Genomic DNA, 14,146 nt, shown 5'->3' on the forward strand with positions numbered 1-14,146 from the left:
CAACAATAATGCAATAATGCAATACAACAACAGCAACAATAACAACAACAACAACTATATCCCTGCAAAAATTTTCTCATTGTTCATCAGCTAATTGCTTTGTGGTATAAATGAAGTAAGTGCTCTCTTAGTCATTATACAGGGGGTCTGCCAGAAGTAAGGAGAGTATATTCTAACCAAAGCGGATGAAAGGGGTCATCAAAGATTTTCTGTTCAAGATTAATAATGTGTTGCTCCCGTAGACATGTTATTGAGTCCGAGGAAACGTTCGTCATTTTGCCACCAGTCCTGATGACTTTGTTCAGCTTATTACAAGGTGCCTTTCCAGCTCCAAATACAAAAACTTACAGTGCTCTGAATTAAAATCTTATAAGAAAGTGTCAACATTGTGTTTTCTACATTGGAAATCCTTACCTCCCTTAAAAAATACAACCTTTGTTGCACTTTTAAATACCTTGCCTCCGGATTGGCAGTCCAAGTCAATTTACAATTCATAATAGTGCCGACATGTGTATATTCATTTACTGTTTCAATATCGGATCCATCATCAGTTACATGTCTTTCTAAAATCAATTAGCGTTTCTTTTTTCCTTTGTGTTTAGAAACAGAATTATCCTGACACCGATTCTAAAAAAAGGGATTTATCTCCTGTCTGTAATTTTGTTCGCCATGATTCAAAAGTCCAATCAAGGCGACATCATCCGCAGCATCACAATCGAACAGTTGTCATAGTGGCTTGCACAATCACTAGTGTACAATGTGAAAAGCAGTGGGTGCAGCACACAGCTTTGGGGTATCTGCGTGCTGGTGATGCCAGTGAGAGACTCCCCCACGCTCACTTGCACATACTGTCATCGATCAAGAAGAAAATCCGAAATCCCTTGCGAGAGTGTATGACGTACTCCCACATGCGAACGCTCCCCTACTAACCTGTTTTCCTGAATAGAGTTAAATGCTGACAACAGTCAGCAATGAGTATGTGCACATAGGACGAGTGAGTTTCTAAATGGTGGCAGTCTTGATTTAACAAGGTCACTGTCGCATCTTCCACTCTCCCTGTTTCACCCACAACGCAAGCCTCCAGGGGCCTTGAGTGTATCGGTTGCCATATAAAGATGGAACAAGAAGATTTGTTCAAAATATTTAGTTGCGACTGAAGTTAGTGCTACTGGGCGGGAAATCTTTTAATTCGTCAGGTTTTTTTCTTTAGGTGTAGGTATAATTGCAGATGTTTTCCACAAACTTGGAACTGTAAATGTATCTAGTGACCTAAAAATGTTTATAGAATACAGTTGTTCATGACATTTCTTCATTAGAAAACAGACAGAAATATTCCTTATCAAATTCCATGTTTTTTTATCTTAAATCCATGTTTAATAAGTGGGTCCCTGTGTGCCAGGCCGGACGACGCCAGTCCAGCACAGGGCACACACTGGACAAGACACAGACCTCAGTTAACTCTGCCAGCATGTCTCCTGGAGGAAACCTTCACCTATATCACCCTGCAACTCACAACTGGCAACCCACTGCAGCTCAGCAGGTGTGAGCCTGGTCAGTACCTGGGTGCGAGACTCCTGGGAAAGCAAGGTTGCTGCTGGAAGTGGTGTTAGTGGGGCCAGCAGGGGGCGCTCACCTATGTGGGTACACCACTGGTGGTGGTGGAGGGGATCCCCATTACCTGTAAAGCGCTTTGAGTGGAGTGTCCACAAAAGAGCTATATAAGTGTAAGCAATTTTTATTATTATTATTATAATGCCCCAGTATAGTGACGGGGACACTATACTGTAAACAGGTGCCGTCCTTCGGATGAGACGTAAAACCGAGGTCCTGACTCTCTGTGGTCATTAAAAATCCCAGGGCGTTTCTTGTAAAGAGTAGGGGTGTAACCCCAGCATCTTGGCCACATTTCCCATTGGCCCTTATCAATCATGGCCTCCTAATAATCCCTCTCTATGAATTGGCTTCATTACTCTGCTCTCCTCCCCACTGAGAGCTGGTGTGTGGTGAGGGCACTGGCGCACTATGGCTGCCGTCGCATCATCCAGGTGGGGCTGCACATTGGTGGTGATGGAGGGGAGTCCCCATTACCTGTAAAGCGCTTTGAGTGGAGTGTCCAGAAAAGTGCTATATAAGTGTAAGTAATTATTATTATAATTAATGCCCCATTATAGTGACGGGAACACTATACTCTAAAAAGGCACCATTCTTTGGATGAGATGTAAAACCGAGATCCTGACTCTCTGTGGCCATTAAAAATCCCTTATCAATCATGGCCTCCTAACAATCCCCCTCTATGAACTGAGAGCTGGTATGTGGTGAGGATACTGGCACTCTGGCTGCCGTCGCATCATCCAGGTGGGGTTACACACTGGTGGTGGTGGAGGGGATCCCCATTACCTGTAAAGTGCTGTGAGTGGAGTTATTATTATTATTATTATTATTATTATTATATTTGTTGTTATTAAACTGGAGCAGATCATGCAAACTCCACTCAGAAGGCACCTCGGGACCAATGGACTGGGAAGAAGAAGTGCTAACTGCCCTGCCACCGGTTTGACTTCCCTTATAATGTATTCCTCCAAAACAAGGAACGTGTTTAATCCGAAAAACTACAACTTCCAGGGTGCATTGCGAGCACTTACCCACACGCCACTCACTAACATCCTTTAGCCGAAACTGATAGGCATTTCATCCAATACACAACGGTACAAGACGGTGGCACAACCAATAATAACCAAAGAAAAGAGGGACTTTCGGGAAGTTATGGTTTTGAGTGTCACATTGATTGTCAAATCTCCTGACAAGTCAGCAAAGGGAATACTTGCCTGACGGGCACTTTACCCTATCAGCAAGAAGAAAAGAGGTGAGCTTCTAAAGCGGTTCCCCTATTAGTGATCGACAAGCCTTTTGTCGAATGAAACGAGAGCTTCTTTTGTATGACAGCGATATGATCCTATCACAGCAAGGCAGGATTAAGGCTTGGGTCCTGGCTGCGCCAATCAGAATGAGGGAATGGGAGGGAGGAAGGCGGGTGGGTAGCAACAGTTGCCCCGGTGAGGACGAAGCGCCATAGCCACGGTAGTCCTGGCGACAAGAACCCAGCAACGAGAATCAACAACAACAACCCGATTCCGTAAAAAAAAAATAAAAAATCCAACACCAAAAAAGCCCGGGGAAAAAACCCAGAGCAAAACAGAGGTGAATAAAGACTTTATTTCTCTCTCTTTTCTGCTGTTAGACAGTGAGCTGGTGAGGGAGAGTGGTGTGTGTGCCGCCCCGGAGCGGAGAGGTGCCGTGCGGGCCGCCCCGCCGCCCTCAAGCCCGGGCGGTTGTTATGACGATGTCAAATCCGTGATCGGGTACAAGATGGCGGGTGTGGCGAGACGCGACAGAGTACTTTTCAGCTGTTGTTGTGTTGTCAAGCCCTGTTGCCATACGGCCTTGAGAGAGGAGGAGGTGGGGGGACGGTCTCCATTCTCGAAAGAGGAAGCGAGGCTCGGGCAGCCGCCGCGGTGCGACACGCTGAACTTTGAAAAGTGTCTTTTGTCTTTTTATATCTCAGTGACATACAGTTTGTTGTTGTTTTTTTCCTTTGAGTTATGAAAATGTCTACGACCGTTTTGCGGAGATGTGAGTTTTTTTAGTTTTTATTTCTTAGTTGGCGACTGTTCCTTTCTTTGTATTTGTGCTTTTTAAAAAGTTTAGACGTCTCAGAAGCCGCGAGAGTCCAGAGACCGTGTGTTCGGCCAAACCTGCCTGGGCTGTCAGGGAGAGGAGTAACGTTAAGACGAGGCTTCTTGGGGCGGGGCGGTTGGTGGGATTGGCACCTGGGGCAGCCAATCAGTAAGAGAGAGTAGAAAGAACAGCCAATCGCAAGTAAGCAAGTGAAGGGTTCTCTCCCCCCTGTTGGAGACAGGAAAGGCAATGCGTGGTGTCACTCACCTGTCACGAGCGAAAAACGTTGAGAAAGGTGGTGAGTTTTTTTAAATGACGTCACCCGCTTCCCCGGAGAGCAGTTCGGTGCGACACGTGACATAGTAACGCGCACCAAGACGCGTATATTACTTTTTAATGAATAAAATAACGGCTGAAATATCGTACTATTTCCGAAGGAACACTCGCCACGCTTCGTCAAACGTTGCTTTTCTTAAGCCCAGGTGTGGAGTAAAAACTTTCTTTTAAAAATACCCTCGTCAATGTTTCTGGCGCTGTGCCATTGAAATAAAAAGTGTATTTCTGAACTACAAATAGTCTAGTGCTGAAAAGGCGCCACAGAAAAAAACTGCAGCTCTGCTGTGTCTCTGGTTTCCTGTTCCTGTGTGGTCTGTGGTAGCACAGTCCTGCCTCTGGGCTTTTCCAGTTCACTCTGTCCTTCAGTCTGTGAGCTGTCACGAGTAACGATCCTGTCTGAGAGCTGTCAATCACGAGTAACAGTTCTGTCTGCAGGCTGGCAGTGTGAGGAGTAACGCTCCAGTCTGTGAGCTGGCAGTGTGAGGAGTAACGCTCCAGTCTGTGAGCTGGCAGTGTGAGGAGTAACAGTCCAGTCTGTGAGCTGGCAGTGTCAGGAGTAGCAGTCCTGTCTGTGAGCTGGCAGTGTCAGGAGTAACAGTCCAGTCTGTGAGCTGGCAGTGTCAGGAGTAGCAGTCCAGTCTGTGAGCTGGCAGTGTCAGGAGTAACAGTCCAGTCTGTGAGCTGGCAGTGTCAGGAGTAACAGTCCAGTCTGTGAGCTGGCAGTGTGAGGAGTAACAGTCCAGTCTGTGAGCTGTCAGTGTCAGGAGGAACAGTCCAGTCTGTGAGCTGTCAGTGTCAGGAGGAACAGTCCAGTCTGTGAGCTGTCAGTGTCAGGAGTAACAGTCCAGTCTGTGAGCTGGCAGTGTCAGGAGTAACAGTCCAGTCTGTGAGCTGGCAGTGTCAGATGTAATGGTCCAGTCTGTGAGCTGTCAGTGTCAGGAGTAACAGTCCAGTCTGTGAGCTGGCAGTGTCAGGAGTAACAGTCCAGTCTGTGAGCTGGCAGTGTCAGGAGTAACAGTCCAGTCTGTGAGCTGGCAGTGTCAGGAGTAACAGTCCTGTCTGTGAGCTGTCAGTGTCAGATGTAATGGTCCAGTCTGTGAGCTGTCAGTGTCAGGAGTAACAGTCCAGTCTGTGAGCTGGCAGTGTCAGGAGGAACAGTCCAGTCTGTGAGCTGGCAGTGTCAGGAGGAACAGTCCAGTCTGTGAGCTGGCAGTGTCAGATGTAACGGTCCAGTCTGTGAGCTGTCAGTGTCAGGAGTAACAGTCCAGTCTGTGAGCTGTCAGTGTCAGGAGGAACAGTCCAGTCTGTGAGCTGTCAGTGTCAGGAGTAACAGTCCAGTCTGTGAGCTGGCAGTGTCAGATGTAACGGTCCAGTCTGTGAGCTGTCAGTGTCAGGAGTAACAGTCCAGTCTGTGAGCTGGCAGTGTCAGGAGTAACAGTCCAGTCTGTGAGCTGGCAGTGTCAGGAGTAACAGTCCAGTCTGTGAGCTGGCAGTGTCAGGAGGAACAGTCCAGTCTGTGAGCTGGCAGTGTCAGGAGGAACAGTCCAGTCTGTGAGCTGTCAGTGTCAGGAGTAACCGTCCAGTCTGTGAGCTGGCAGTGTCAGGAGTAACAGTCCAGTCTGTGAGCTGGCAGTGTCAGGAGTAACAGTCCAGTCTGTGAGCTGGCAGTGTCAGGAGGAACAGTCCAGTGTGTGAGCTGTCAGTGTCAGGAGTAACAGTCCAGTCTGTGAGCTGGCAGTGTCAGATGTAATGGTCCAGTCTGTGAGCTGGCAGTGTCAGGAGTAACAGTCAAGTCTGTGAGCTGGCAGTGTCAGGAGTAACAGTCCAGTCTGTGAGCTGTCAGTGTCAGGAGTAACCGTCCAGTCTGTGAGCTGGCAGTGTCAGGAGTAACAGTCCAGTCTGTGAGCTGGCAGTGTCAGGAGTAACAGTCCAGTCTGTGAGCTGGCAGTGTCAGGAGGAACAGTCCAGTGTGTGAGCTGTCAGTGTCAGGAGTAACAGTCCAGTCTGTGAGCTGGCAGTGTCAGATGTAATGGTCCAGTCTGTGAGCTGGCAGTGTCAGGAGTAACAGTCCAGTCTGTGAGCTGGCAGTGTCAGGAGTAACAGTCCAGTCTGTGAGCTGGCAGTGTCAGGAGTAACAGTCCAGTCTGTGAGCTGGCAGTGTCAGGAGTAACAGTCCTGTCTGTGAGCTGTCAGTGTCAGATGTAATGGTCCAGTCTGTGAGCTGTCAGTGTCAGGAGTAACAGTCCAGTCTGTGAGCTGGCAGTGTCAGGAGTAACAGTCCTGTCTGTGAGCTGTCAGTGTCAGATGTAATGGTCTAGTCTGTGAGCTGTCAGTGTCAGGAGTAAAAGTCCAGTCTGTGAGCTGTCAGTGTCAGGAGTAGCAGTCCTGTCTGCAAGCTGTCAGTGTCAGGAGTAACGGTCCAGTCTGTGAGCTGTCAGTGTCAGGAGTAACAGTCCAGTCTGTGAGCTGGCAGTGTCAGGAGTAACAGTCCAGTCTGTGAGCTGTCAGTGTCAGATGTAATGGTCCAGTCTGTGAGCTGTCAGTGTCAGGAGTAACGGTCCATTCTGTGAGCTGTCAGTGTCAGGAGTAACAGTCCAGTCTGTGAGCTGTCAGTGTCAGGAGTAGCTTTCCTGTCTGCAAGCTGTCAGTGTCAGGAGTAACGGTCCAGTCTGTGAGCTGTCAGTGTCAGGAGGAACAGTCCAGTCTGTGAACTGGTAGTGTCATGAGTAATGATTCTGTCTTTGTCAGTAACAGTCCAGTCTGTGAGCTGGCAGTGTCAGATGTAATGGTCTAGTCTGTGAGCTGTCAGTGTCAGGAGTAACAGTCCAGTCTGTGAGCTGTCAGTGTCAGGAGTAGAAGTCCTGTCTGCAAGCTGTCAGTGTCAGGAGTAACGGTCCAGTCTGTGAGCTGTCAGTGTCAGGAGTAACGGTCCAGTCTGTGAGCTGGCAGTGTCAGGAGTAACAGTCCAGTCTGTGAGCTGTCAGTGTCAGATGTAATGGTCCAGTCTGTGAGCTGTCAGTGTCAGGAGTAACGGTCCAGTCTGTGAGCTGTCAGTGTCAGGAGTAACAGTCCAGTCTGTGAGCTGTCAGTGTCAGGAGAAACAGTCCTGTCTGTGAGCTGGCAGTGTCAGGAGTAACAGTCCAGTCTGTGAGCTGACAGTGTCGGGAGTAATGGTCTAGTCTGTGACTGGAAGTGTCAGGAGTAGCAGTCCTGTCTGCAAGCTGTCAGTGTCAGGAGTAACGGTCCAGTCTGTGAGCTGTCAGTGTCAGGAGGAACAGTCCAGTCTGTGAACTGGTAGTGTCATGAGTAATGATTCTGTCTTTGTCAGTAACAGTCCAGTCTGTGAGCTGGCAGTGTCAGGAGTAACGATCCTGTCAGTGAGCTGGCAGTGTCAGGAGTAACGATCTTGTCTGTGAGCTGGCAGTGTCAGGAGTAACAGTCCAGTCTGTGAGCTGGCAGTGTCAGGAGTAACAGTCCTGTCTGTGAGCTGGCAGTGTCAAGAGTAACAGTCCTGTCTGTGAGCTGGCAGTGTCAAGAGTAACAGTCCTGTCTGTGAGCTGGCAGTGTCAGGAGTAACAGTCCAGTCTGTGAGCTGGCAGTGTGAGGAGGAACAGTCCAGTCTGTGAGCTGGCAGTGTCAGGAGTAACAGTCCAGTCTGTGAGCTGGCAGTGTGAGGAGTAACAGTCCAGTCTGTGAGCTGGCAGTGTCAGGAGTAGCAGTCCTGTCTGTAGGCTGGCAGTGTGAGGAGTAACGGTCCAGTCTGTGAGCTGGCAGTGTCAGGAGTAGCAGTCTTGTCTGTGAGCTGGCAGTGTCAGGAGGAACAGTCCAGCCTGTGAGCTGGCAGTGTCAGGAGTAATGATCCAGTCTGTGAGCTGGCAGCGTCAGGAGGAACGGTCCAGTCTGTGAGCTGGCAGCGTCAGGAGTAATGATCCAGTCTGTGAGCTGGCAGCGTCAGGAGGAACGGTCCAGTCTGTGAGCTGGCAGTGTCAGGAGTAATGGTCCAGTCTGTGAGCTGGCAGTGTCAGGAGTAATGGTCCAGTCTGTGAGTTTTGCGTGTCAGTGCAATGTGGAGCAGTGCCTGGAGCAGTCAGGCAGTGGAGCAATGTCCGTAGGAACAGGAGCAGCAATATTAACATGAGTAGTAATAGGAACAAGAGAAATGTCAGTAGGAATAGTTGCAATAATAGAAACTGGGTTTCAGTGATGCAAGTCTCTCAGTGTTGGACAGTGTTGTGATGTGAGGACCTCAGTGCTAGACAGTGTTGTGATGTGAGGACCTCAGTGTTGGACAGTGTTGTGATGTGAGGACCTCAGTGCTAGACAGTGTTGTGATGTTAGGACCTCAATGCTGGACAGTGTTGTGATGTGAGTCCCTCAATGCTGGACAGTGTTGTGATGTGAGTCCCTCAGTGCTGGACAGTGTTGTGATGTGAGTCCCTCAGTGCTGGACAGTGTTGTGATGTTAGGACCTCAGTGTTGGACAGCCTGCGGTATGTTCACTGTGTACTGTGTCTCCAGCGTATTCAGTGTCAGTAGGAGAAAGACCCAGAACATACTGCACTGCAGTAAAGGCAGGTTTCTCACATTACAGCTTAAATGTGGAATAGGATACCCAGTACGCCACCTCACCTCCTGTCACGCTGTCTGTTTTTCTCCCTCTGCCCCCGTTCAGTTTATTTCAGGCCGCGGTACCAGCCTGTCCTAGGTGTTGTTAAAATATATCTCTCTAACAGGGCTGTTCAGGACAGTGGAATCAGTTGCCAACTTATGATGACCTGTCTCTCTACTGCCATCCTCCACTGCTTTCTGCCAGTATCCCTCTCACTGTCACATTGGTGTTCATTCACAGTATTATTTGGAAAATATTTCAGCATTAACAGCAGTTTCCTCCCTCTCTCCCGCTCTGCTGTCTTATCTTTCTGCCCCTCTCCCAGGTCAAAGCAGTGCTGGGTCCGGTCATGGCAACTCCAGCCTATGTAGGGGAGCTGCAACAGTCCTCCCAGCCTCAGGGGGGCGGTGTGGTGACAGGACAGGCACAACAGACCCAGCCACCTGCTGCTCCCCCTCCCACCCCAGCACAGTACATGGCAGAGCTGCAAAGCGCTCCTCCCCCCCAAGCGGGACAGAGCAATACCACTCCTGCAACTCCCTCTGGGCAGAAATCGGCCCCCCCGGCTGGCACTGCCCCCCCACAGACACCTACGCAGACGCAGTATGTTACCGCGGAGATACAGAGTTCACCCACCCAGCCTGGCAGTGGCCAGGGCACTGCGCAGTACATCGTGGTCACTGTCACAGGTGAGAAAAAGATGCACTGTACAAACACCAACACATTGAGGGATAGACTCACTGTAAACACACTGACACATTTGAACACACTGTACATACAGTGACACGTATACACAGACTGACGCACTGAGGAATAGACTTACTGTATACACACAATGGCACACTGTATATACACATTGACACACTGTACACGTACTGGTATACTAAAGCATACACATATGTGTACACACACTGAGTCAGTCTGCATGTGTCAGTGTGTTTCACTGAGTCAGTGAGTTTATTTCAGGGAGTGCTATATTCAGACTAACCTAGCAAGTGTCAGGTAACATTGATATCGCATTGCCAAGCTGGGTGGACAGAGCGGGAGGGAGAGAAAAAGAGAGAGAGAGCTATTGTCCTTAAAGGCCACCAATAAAAGGACTGTAAATGTCTGAGTTGTCGTGTGGGAATACAGTGGCTGTATGACTACATAATCACAGTAACCCTGTAAACAGGTTTGTACCAACCTAACTCAGACTCTACAAACACAGTATTCTTCATGTGCTCAGAACTACATCCTCCACACATGTAGAGGCGAACGAGAGTGATGGGGAGACAGGGACAGAGAGAGTGACAAGGGAACAGAGACAGTGATGAGTGGGCAGAGGGACAGAGAGAGTAGCGAGGGTATAGAGGGACAGGGAGAGTAGCGAGGGTACAGAGGGACAGAGAGAGTGACCAGGGGCAGAGGGATAGAGAGAATGACAAGGGGACAGAGAAAGTGATGAGTGGACAGAGAATGATGAGGGGCAGAGGGACAGAGAGTGAGGAGGAGAGGGAGTGACTCGGGAGCTATAGTGCGAGGAGGAGAGGGAGTGACTCAGGAGCTATAGTGCAAGGAGGACAGGGAGTGACACTAGAACTATAGTACAAGGAGGAGAGGGAGTGACTCGGGAGCTATAGTACGAGGAGGAGAGGGAGTGACTCGGGAGCTATAGTACGAGGAGGAGAGGGAGTGACGCTAGAACTATAGTGCGAGAAGGAGAGGCAGTGATGCTAGAACTATAGTGTGAGGAGGAGAGGGAGTGACTTGGGAGCTATAGTGCGAGGAGGAGAGGGAGTGACACTGGAGCTATAGTGCGAGGAGCAGAGGGAGTGACTCAGAAGCTATAGTGCGAGGAGGAGAGGGAGTGACTCGAGCTGTAGTGTGAGGAGGAGAGGGAGTGATGCTGGAGCTATAGTGCGAGGAAGAGAGTGAGTGACTCGGGAGCTATGGTGCGAGGAGGAGAGGGAGTGACGCTGGAGCTATAGTGCGAGGAGCAGAGGGAGTGACTCAGAAGCTATAGTGCGAGGAAGAGAGGGAGTGACTCGAGCTGTAGTGTGAGGAGGAGAGGGAGTGATGCTGGAGCTATAGTGCGAGGAGGAGAGGGAGTGACTCGGGAGCTATAGTGCGAGGAGGAGAGGGAGTGACTCGGGAGAGGGAGTAACAGAAGGAGGAGAAGGAACACACACTGTCTGACCTTTCTGACTGCAGTTTTGTTGTTCCCATCTCTACAACGTTCCCAATCTGATACCTGTGTTTATGTGCAGAAGGGATTGTTTCTGTAGCCCCCGAGATTAGCTGTTCAAGGCTGTTTTCTCAGGATATAAAGCATCAGGCCTCAGCCTAAGCACATCCCACCCCCTCTCTCTATTCCTCCCTGTGGCTCCATCACTCTCTCTTTCTCTCTCTGCATCCTGAGAATGATGTACTACCATAACTGGTTTTATAACCTGGATTGTGGATACCGTAAGTAAAGATTTCTCTCTCAGTGTAGTGTTATTATACTGTAGGATACAGTTAGTCTAGTATCAATATTAACCTGCTTTCTCAGTACAGTATCAATGTACTGTAGTGTCCTGTCAGTCAGTGTGTCTGTATTAACCCCTCTCTCTCAGTGCAGTGTTAATGTACTGTAGTGTCCAGTCAGTCAGTGTGTCTGTATTAACCCCTCTCTCTCAGTGCAATGTTAATGTACTGTAGTGTCCAGTTAGTGTGTCTGTATTAACCCCTCTCTCTCAATGCAGCATTTCAATTACTGTAGTGTCCAGTCAGTCAGTGTGTCTGTATTAACCCCTCTTTCTCTCCGTGCATCAACCTTTTTATCTCAAGAGGTATTAACCTCTTCATCTCAATACAGTGTTAAATCTATAATGTCTGTTTAGTGTCTGTTAACCCTTCTCTCTCTGTATTTTTCAGAGGGTTCTCTTCACCCCAGTGACTCGGTGTCTGAATCTAGCCCCCCACCAGCTGTAGTGCAGACTGGAGTCCCTACTCAGGTGGTGCAGCAGGTGCAGAACTCACAGCAGGTAAACAGTTGAAACTCATCTGGTGTAACACCTGAACTGCTAACCAGGCTATACTTATACACTCACTTTGATCAACCATGTCAGACAGCACAAGGCTGCTTAAGCCCACAGCTCAGACAGAAGACACAGTGCTCACAGCTAAAGGTCACAAAGACCCAAACTGGACTGACTTACAGTTCTGTGTTCTCTCTTTCCTCCCTGTATCTTCATCTGTCCCTCACAGCGTCTGTTGGTCCAGGGCGGTGTGTCATCAAAGGGCGCTACAGTCTCTGCTCTCCAGCTGCCCTCAGTGCAGCAAGTCACCGTCCCTTCTCAGGTAACCCACTCTCATGTGTAACTGCTCTGTCTGATAATCCTTTCTTACAGGTAACTTTCTCACAGGTAATTCACTCTCTCGGGTGAGCCTTTCTCACAGGTAACTCACTGTCTCAGGTGACCCTTTCTCACAGGTAATTCACTCTCTCGGGTGAGCCTTTCTCACAGGTAACTCACTGTCTCGGGTGAGCCTTTCTCACAGGTAACTCACTATCTCGGGTGAGCCTTTCTCACAGGTAACTCACTCTCTGGGGCGAGCCTTTCTCACAGGTAACTCACTGTCTCAGGTGACCCTTTCTCACAGGTAACTCACTCTCTCGGTTGAGCCTTTCTCACAGGTAACTCACTCTCTCTGGTGAGCCTTTCTCACAGGTAACTCACTCTTTCCGGTGACCCTTTCTCACAGGTAACTCACTGTCTCAGGTGAGCCTTTCTCACAGGTAACTCACTCTCTGGGGCGAGGCTTTCTCACAGGTAACTCACTGTCTCGGGTGAGCCTTTCTCACAGGTAACTCACTATCTCGGGTGAGCCTTTCTCACAGGTAACTCACTGTCTCAGGTGACCCTTTCTCACAGGTAATTCAGTCTCTCGGTTTAGCCTTTCTCACAGGTAACTCACTCTCTCTGGTGAGCCTTTCTCACAGGTAACTCACTGTCTCAGGTGACCCTTTCTCACAGGTAACTCACTCTCTGGGGCGAGCCTTTCTCACAGGTAACTCACTCTCTCTGGTGAGCCTTTCTCACAGGTAACTCACTCTCTGGGGCGAGCCTTTCTCACAGGTAACTCACTCTCTCTGGTGAGCCTTTCTCACAGGTAACTCACTCTCTGGTGAGCCTTTCTCACAGGTAACTCACTGTCTCAGGCGAGCCTGTCTCACAGGTAACTCACTCTCTGGTGAGCCTTTCTCACAGGTAACTCACTGTCTCAGGCGAGCCTTTCTCACAGGTAACTCACTCTCTGGTGAGCCTTTCTCTCAGGTAACTCACTCTCTGGGGTGAGCTTTCTCACAGGTAACTCACTCTCTCGGGTGGGCCTTTCTCACAGGTAACTCACTCTCTCGGGTGGGCCTTTCTCACAGGTAACTCACTCTCTCGGGTGAGCCTTTCTCCCAGGTAACTCACTCTCTCGGGTGACCCTTTCTCACAGGTCACTCACTCTCTCGGGTGACCCTTTCTCACAGGTCACTCACTCTCTCAGGTGACCCTTTCTCACAGGTCACTCACTCTCTTGGGTGAGCCTTTCTCACAGGTAACTCACTGTCTCGGGTGAGCCTTTCTCACAGGTAACTCACTCTCTCAGGTGAACCTTTCTCACAGGTAACTCACTCTCTTGGGTGTGTTAGCGTGACACAGGTAGCTCCTTCTCAGACCTCACCTGTTGTTAAAATTGCTCCCTCTCCTGGCTGTCCTGACATGGTCCTGTATGGTCCAGGAGGTTGCTGGCTGGCAGGAGTCTTAAGATACAGGGCACAGTCTCAGCTTCTTACCCTGTGTCAGTGCTGCCCAGCAGTGCAAGCATGCAGCAGAACACCAGACTGCGCCCTTCTGCTATGCAGTTGTGATTGTGTGTTACAGTGATTTGTGTTGTTGTGTCACTGTGTGCTGTTGTGTATTTGTGTGATGTTGTATAACTGTGTGTTGCTGTGTGTCCTGACAGAGGCTGGTGGTCCAGGCAGCATCTCCAGGGACGAAGGGGGGGACAGTGTCTGCAGTGTCCGTTCTGTCTGTCCACCCTGTCCAGCCACAGGGTCACTCCCCCCCTGAGGTAGCCTCCAGCCCTGGTCACTCGCACCCTGTTGTGTTTCATGACTGAGAATTTGTCTGTCCAGCAGTGTCTGTATGTCTGCTGATGATTGTTGTGTGCGTTTCTGTATCTGTCGTGGTCAGCTGGTGTATCTGTAGTGGTCAGTATACGATGCGTTTTCTGTACCAGTCAGCATGTGTATCTGTAGTGGTCAGTGCACGTTGTGTTTCTGTCAATGTACCAGTACTGGCCAGTGTGTGGATCTGTAGTGGTCAGTGTGTTGTGTTTCAGTACTTGTCAATGTACCAGTACCGGTCAGTGTGGTCATTTAAGTGTGTTTCTGTGTGTCTGGACCACATTATGTCAGTGTTAAAAGTTACTGTCTGGTCTTTTATGAAAGGAGGTCTCTGCTTTCTAGCCAGTCAGTTGGTCAGCAGTTGAAGAATCTTGTGTCTGAAC

At 49.4% G+C, this 14,146-nt stretch overlaps 1 protein-coding gene across 14 annotated transcripts in view; it reads left to right on the forward strand.

The window, feature by feature from the left end:
• The first annotated feature begins 3,033 nt into the window (after positions 1-3,033).
• rfx1a (regulatory factor X, 1a (influences HLA class II expression)) overlaps positions 3,034-14,146 on the forward strand; it is a 29,958-nt gene continuing 18,845 nt past the window's right edge. For 3 of the 14 annotated variants that reach the window (XM_088603197.1, XM_088603198.1, XM_088603199.1), the window contains exons 1-5: positions 3,035-3,198; positions 8,946-9,309; positions 11,519-11,628; positions 11,852-11,944; positions 13,601-13,708. In XM_088603197.1, coding sequence (XP_088459323.1) covers positions 8,970-9,309; positions 11,519-11,628; positions 11,852-11,944; positions 13,601-13,708 — 651 coding nt within the window. In that variant the 5' untranslated portion in view covers positions 3,035-3,198; positions 8,946-8,969. Of the gene's footprint in view, positions 3,199-3,253; positions 3,631-3,904; positions 3,974-4,031; positions 4,158-8,945; positions 9,310-11,518; positions 11,629-11,851; positions 11,945-13,600; positions 13,709-14,146 lie in introns of those variants that run through there. The other 11 variants (XM_088603200.1, XM_088603201.1, XM_088603203.1 and 8 more) reach the window with 7 other exon arrangements.

This window comes from Lepisosteus platostomus, chromosome 13 (assembly GCF_059453375.1).
Source record: "Lepisosteus platostomus isolate fLepPlt1 chromosome 13, fLepPlt1.hap1, whole genome shotgun sequence".
NCBI classification, from domain to species: Eukaryota; Metazoa; Chordata; class Actinopteri; order Semionotiformes; family Lepisosteidae; genus Lepisosteus; species Lepisosteus platostomus.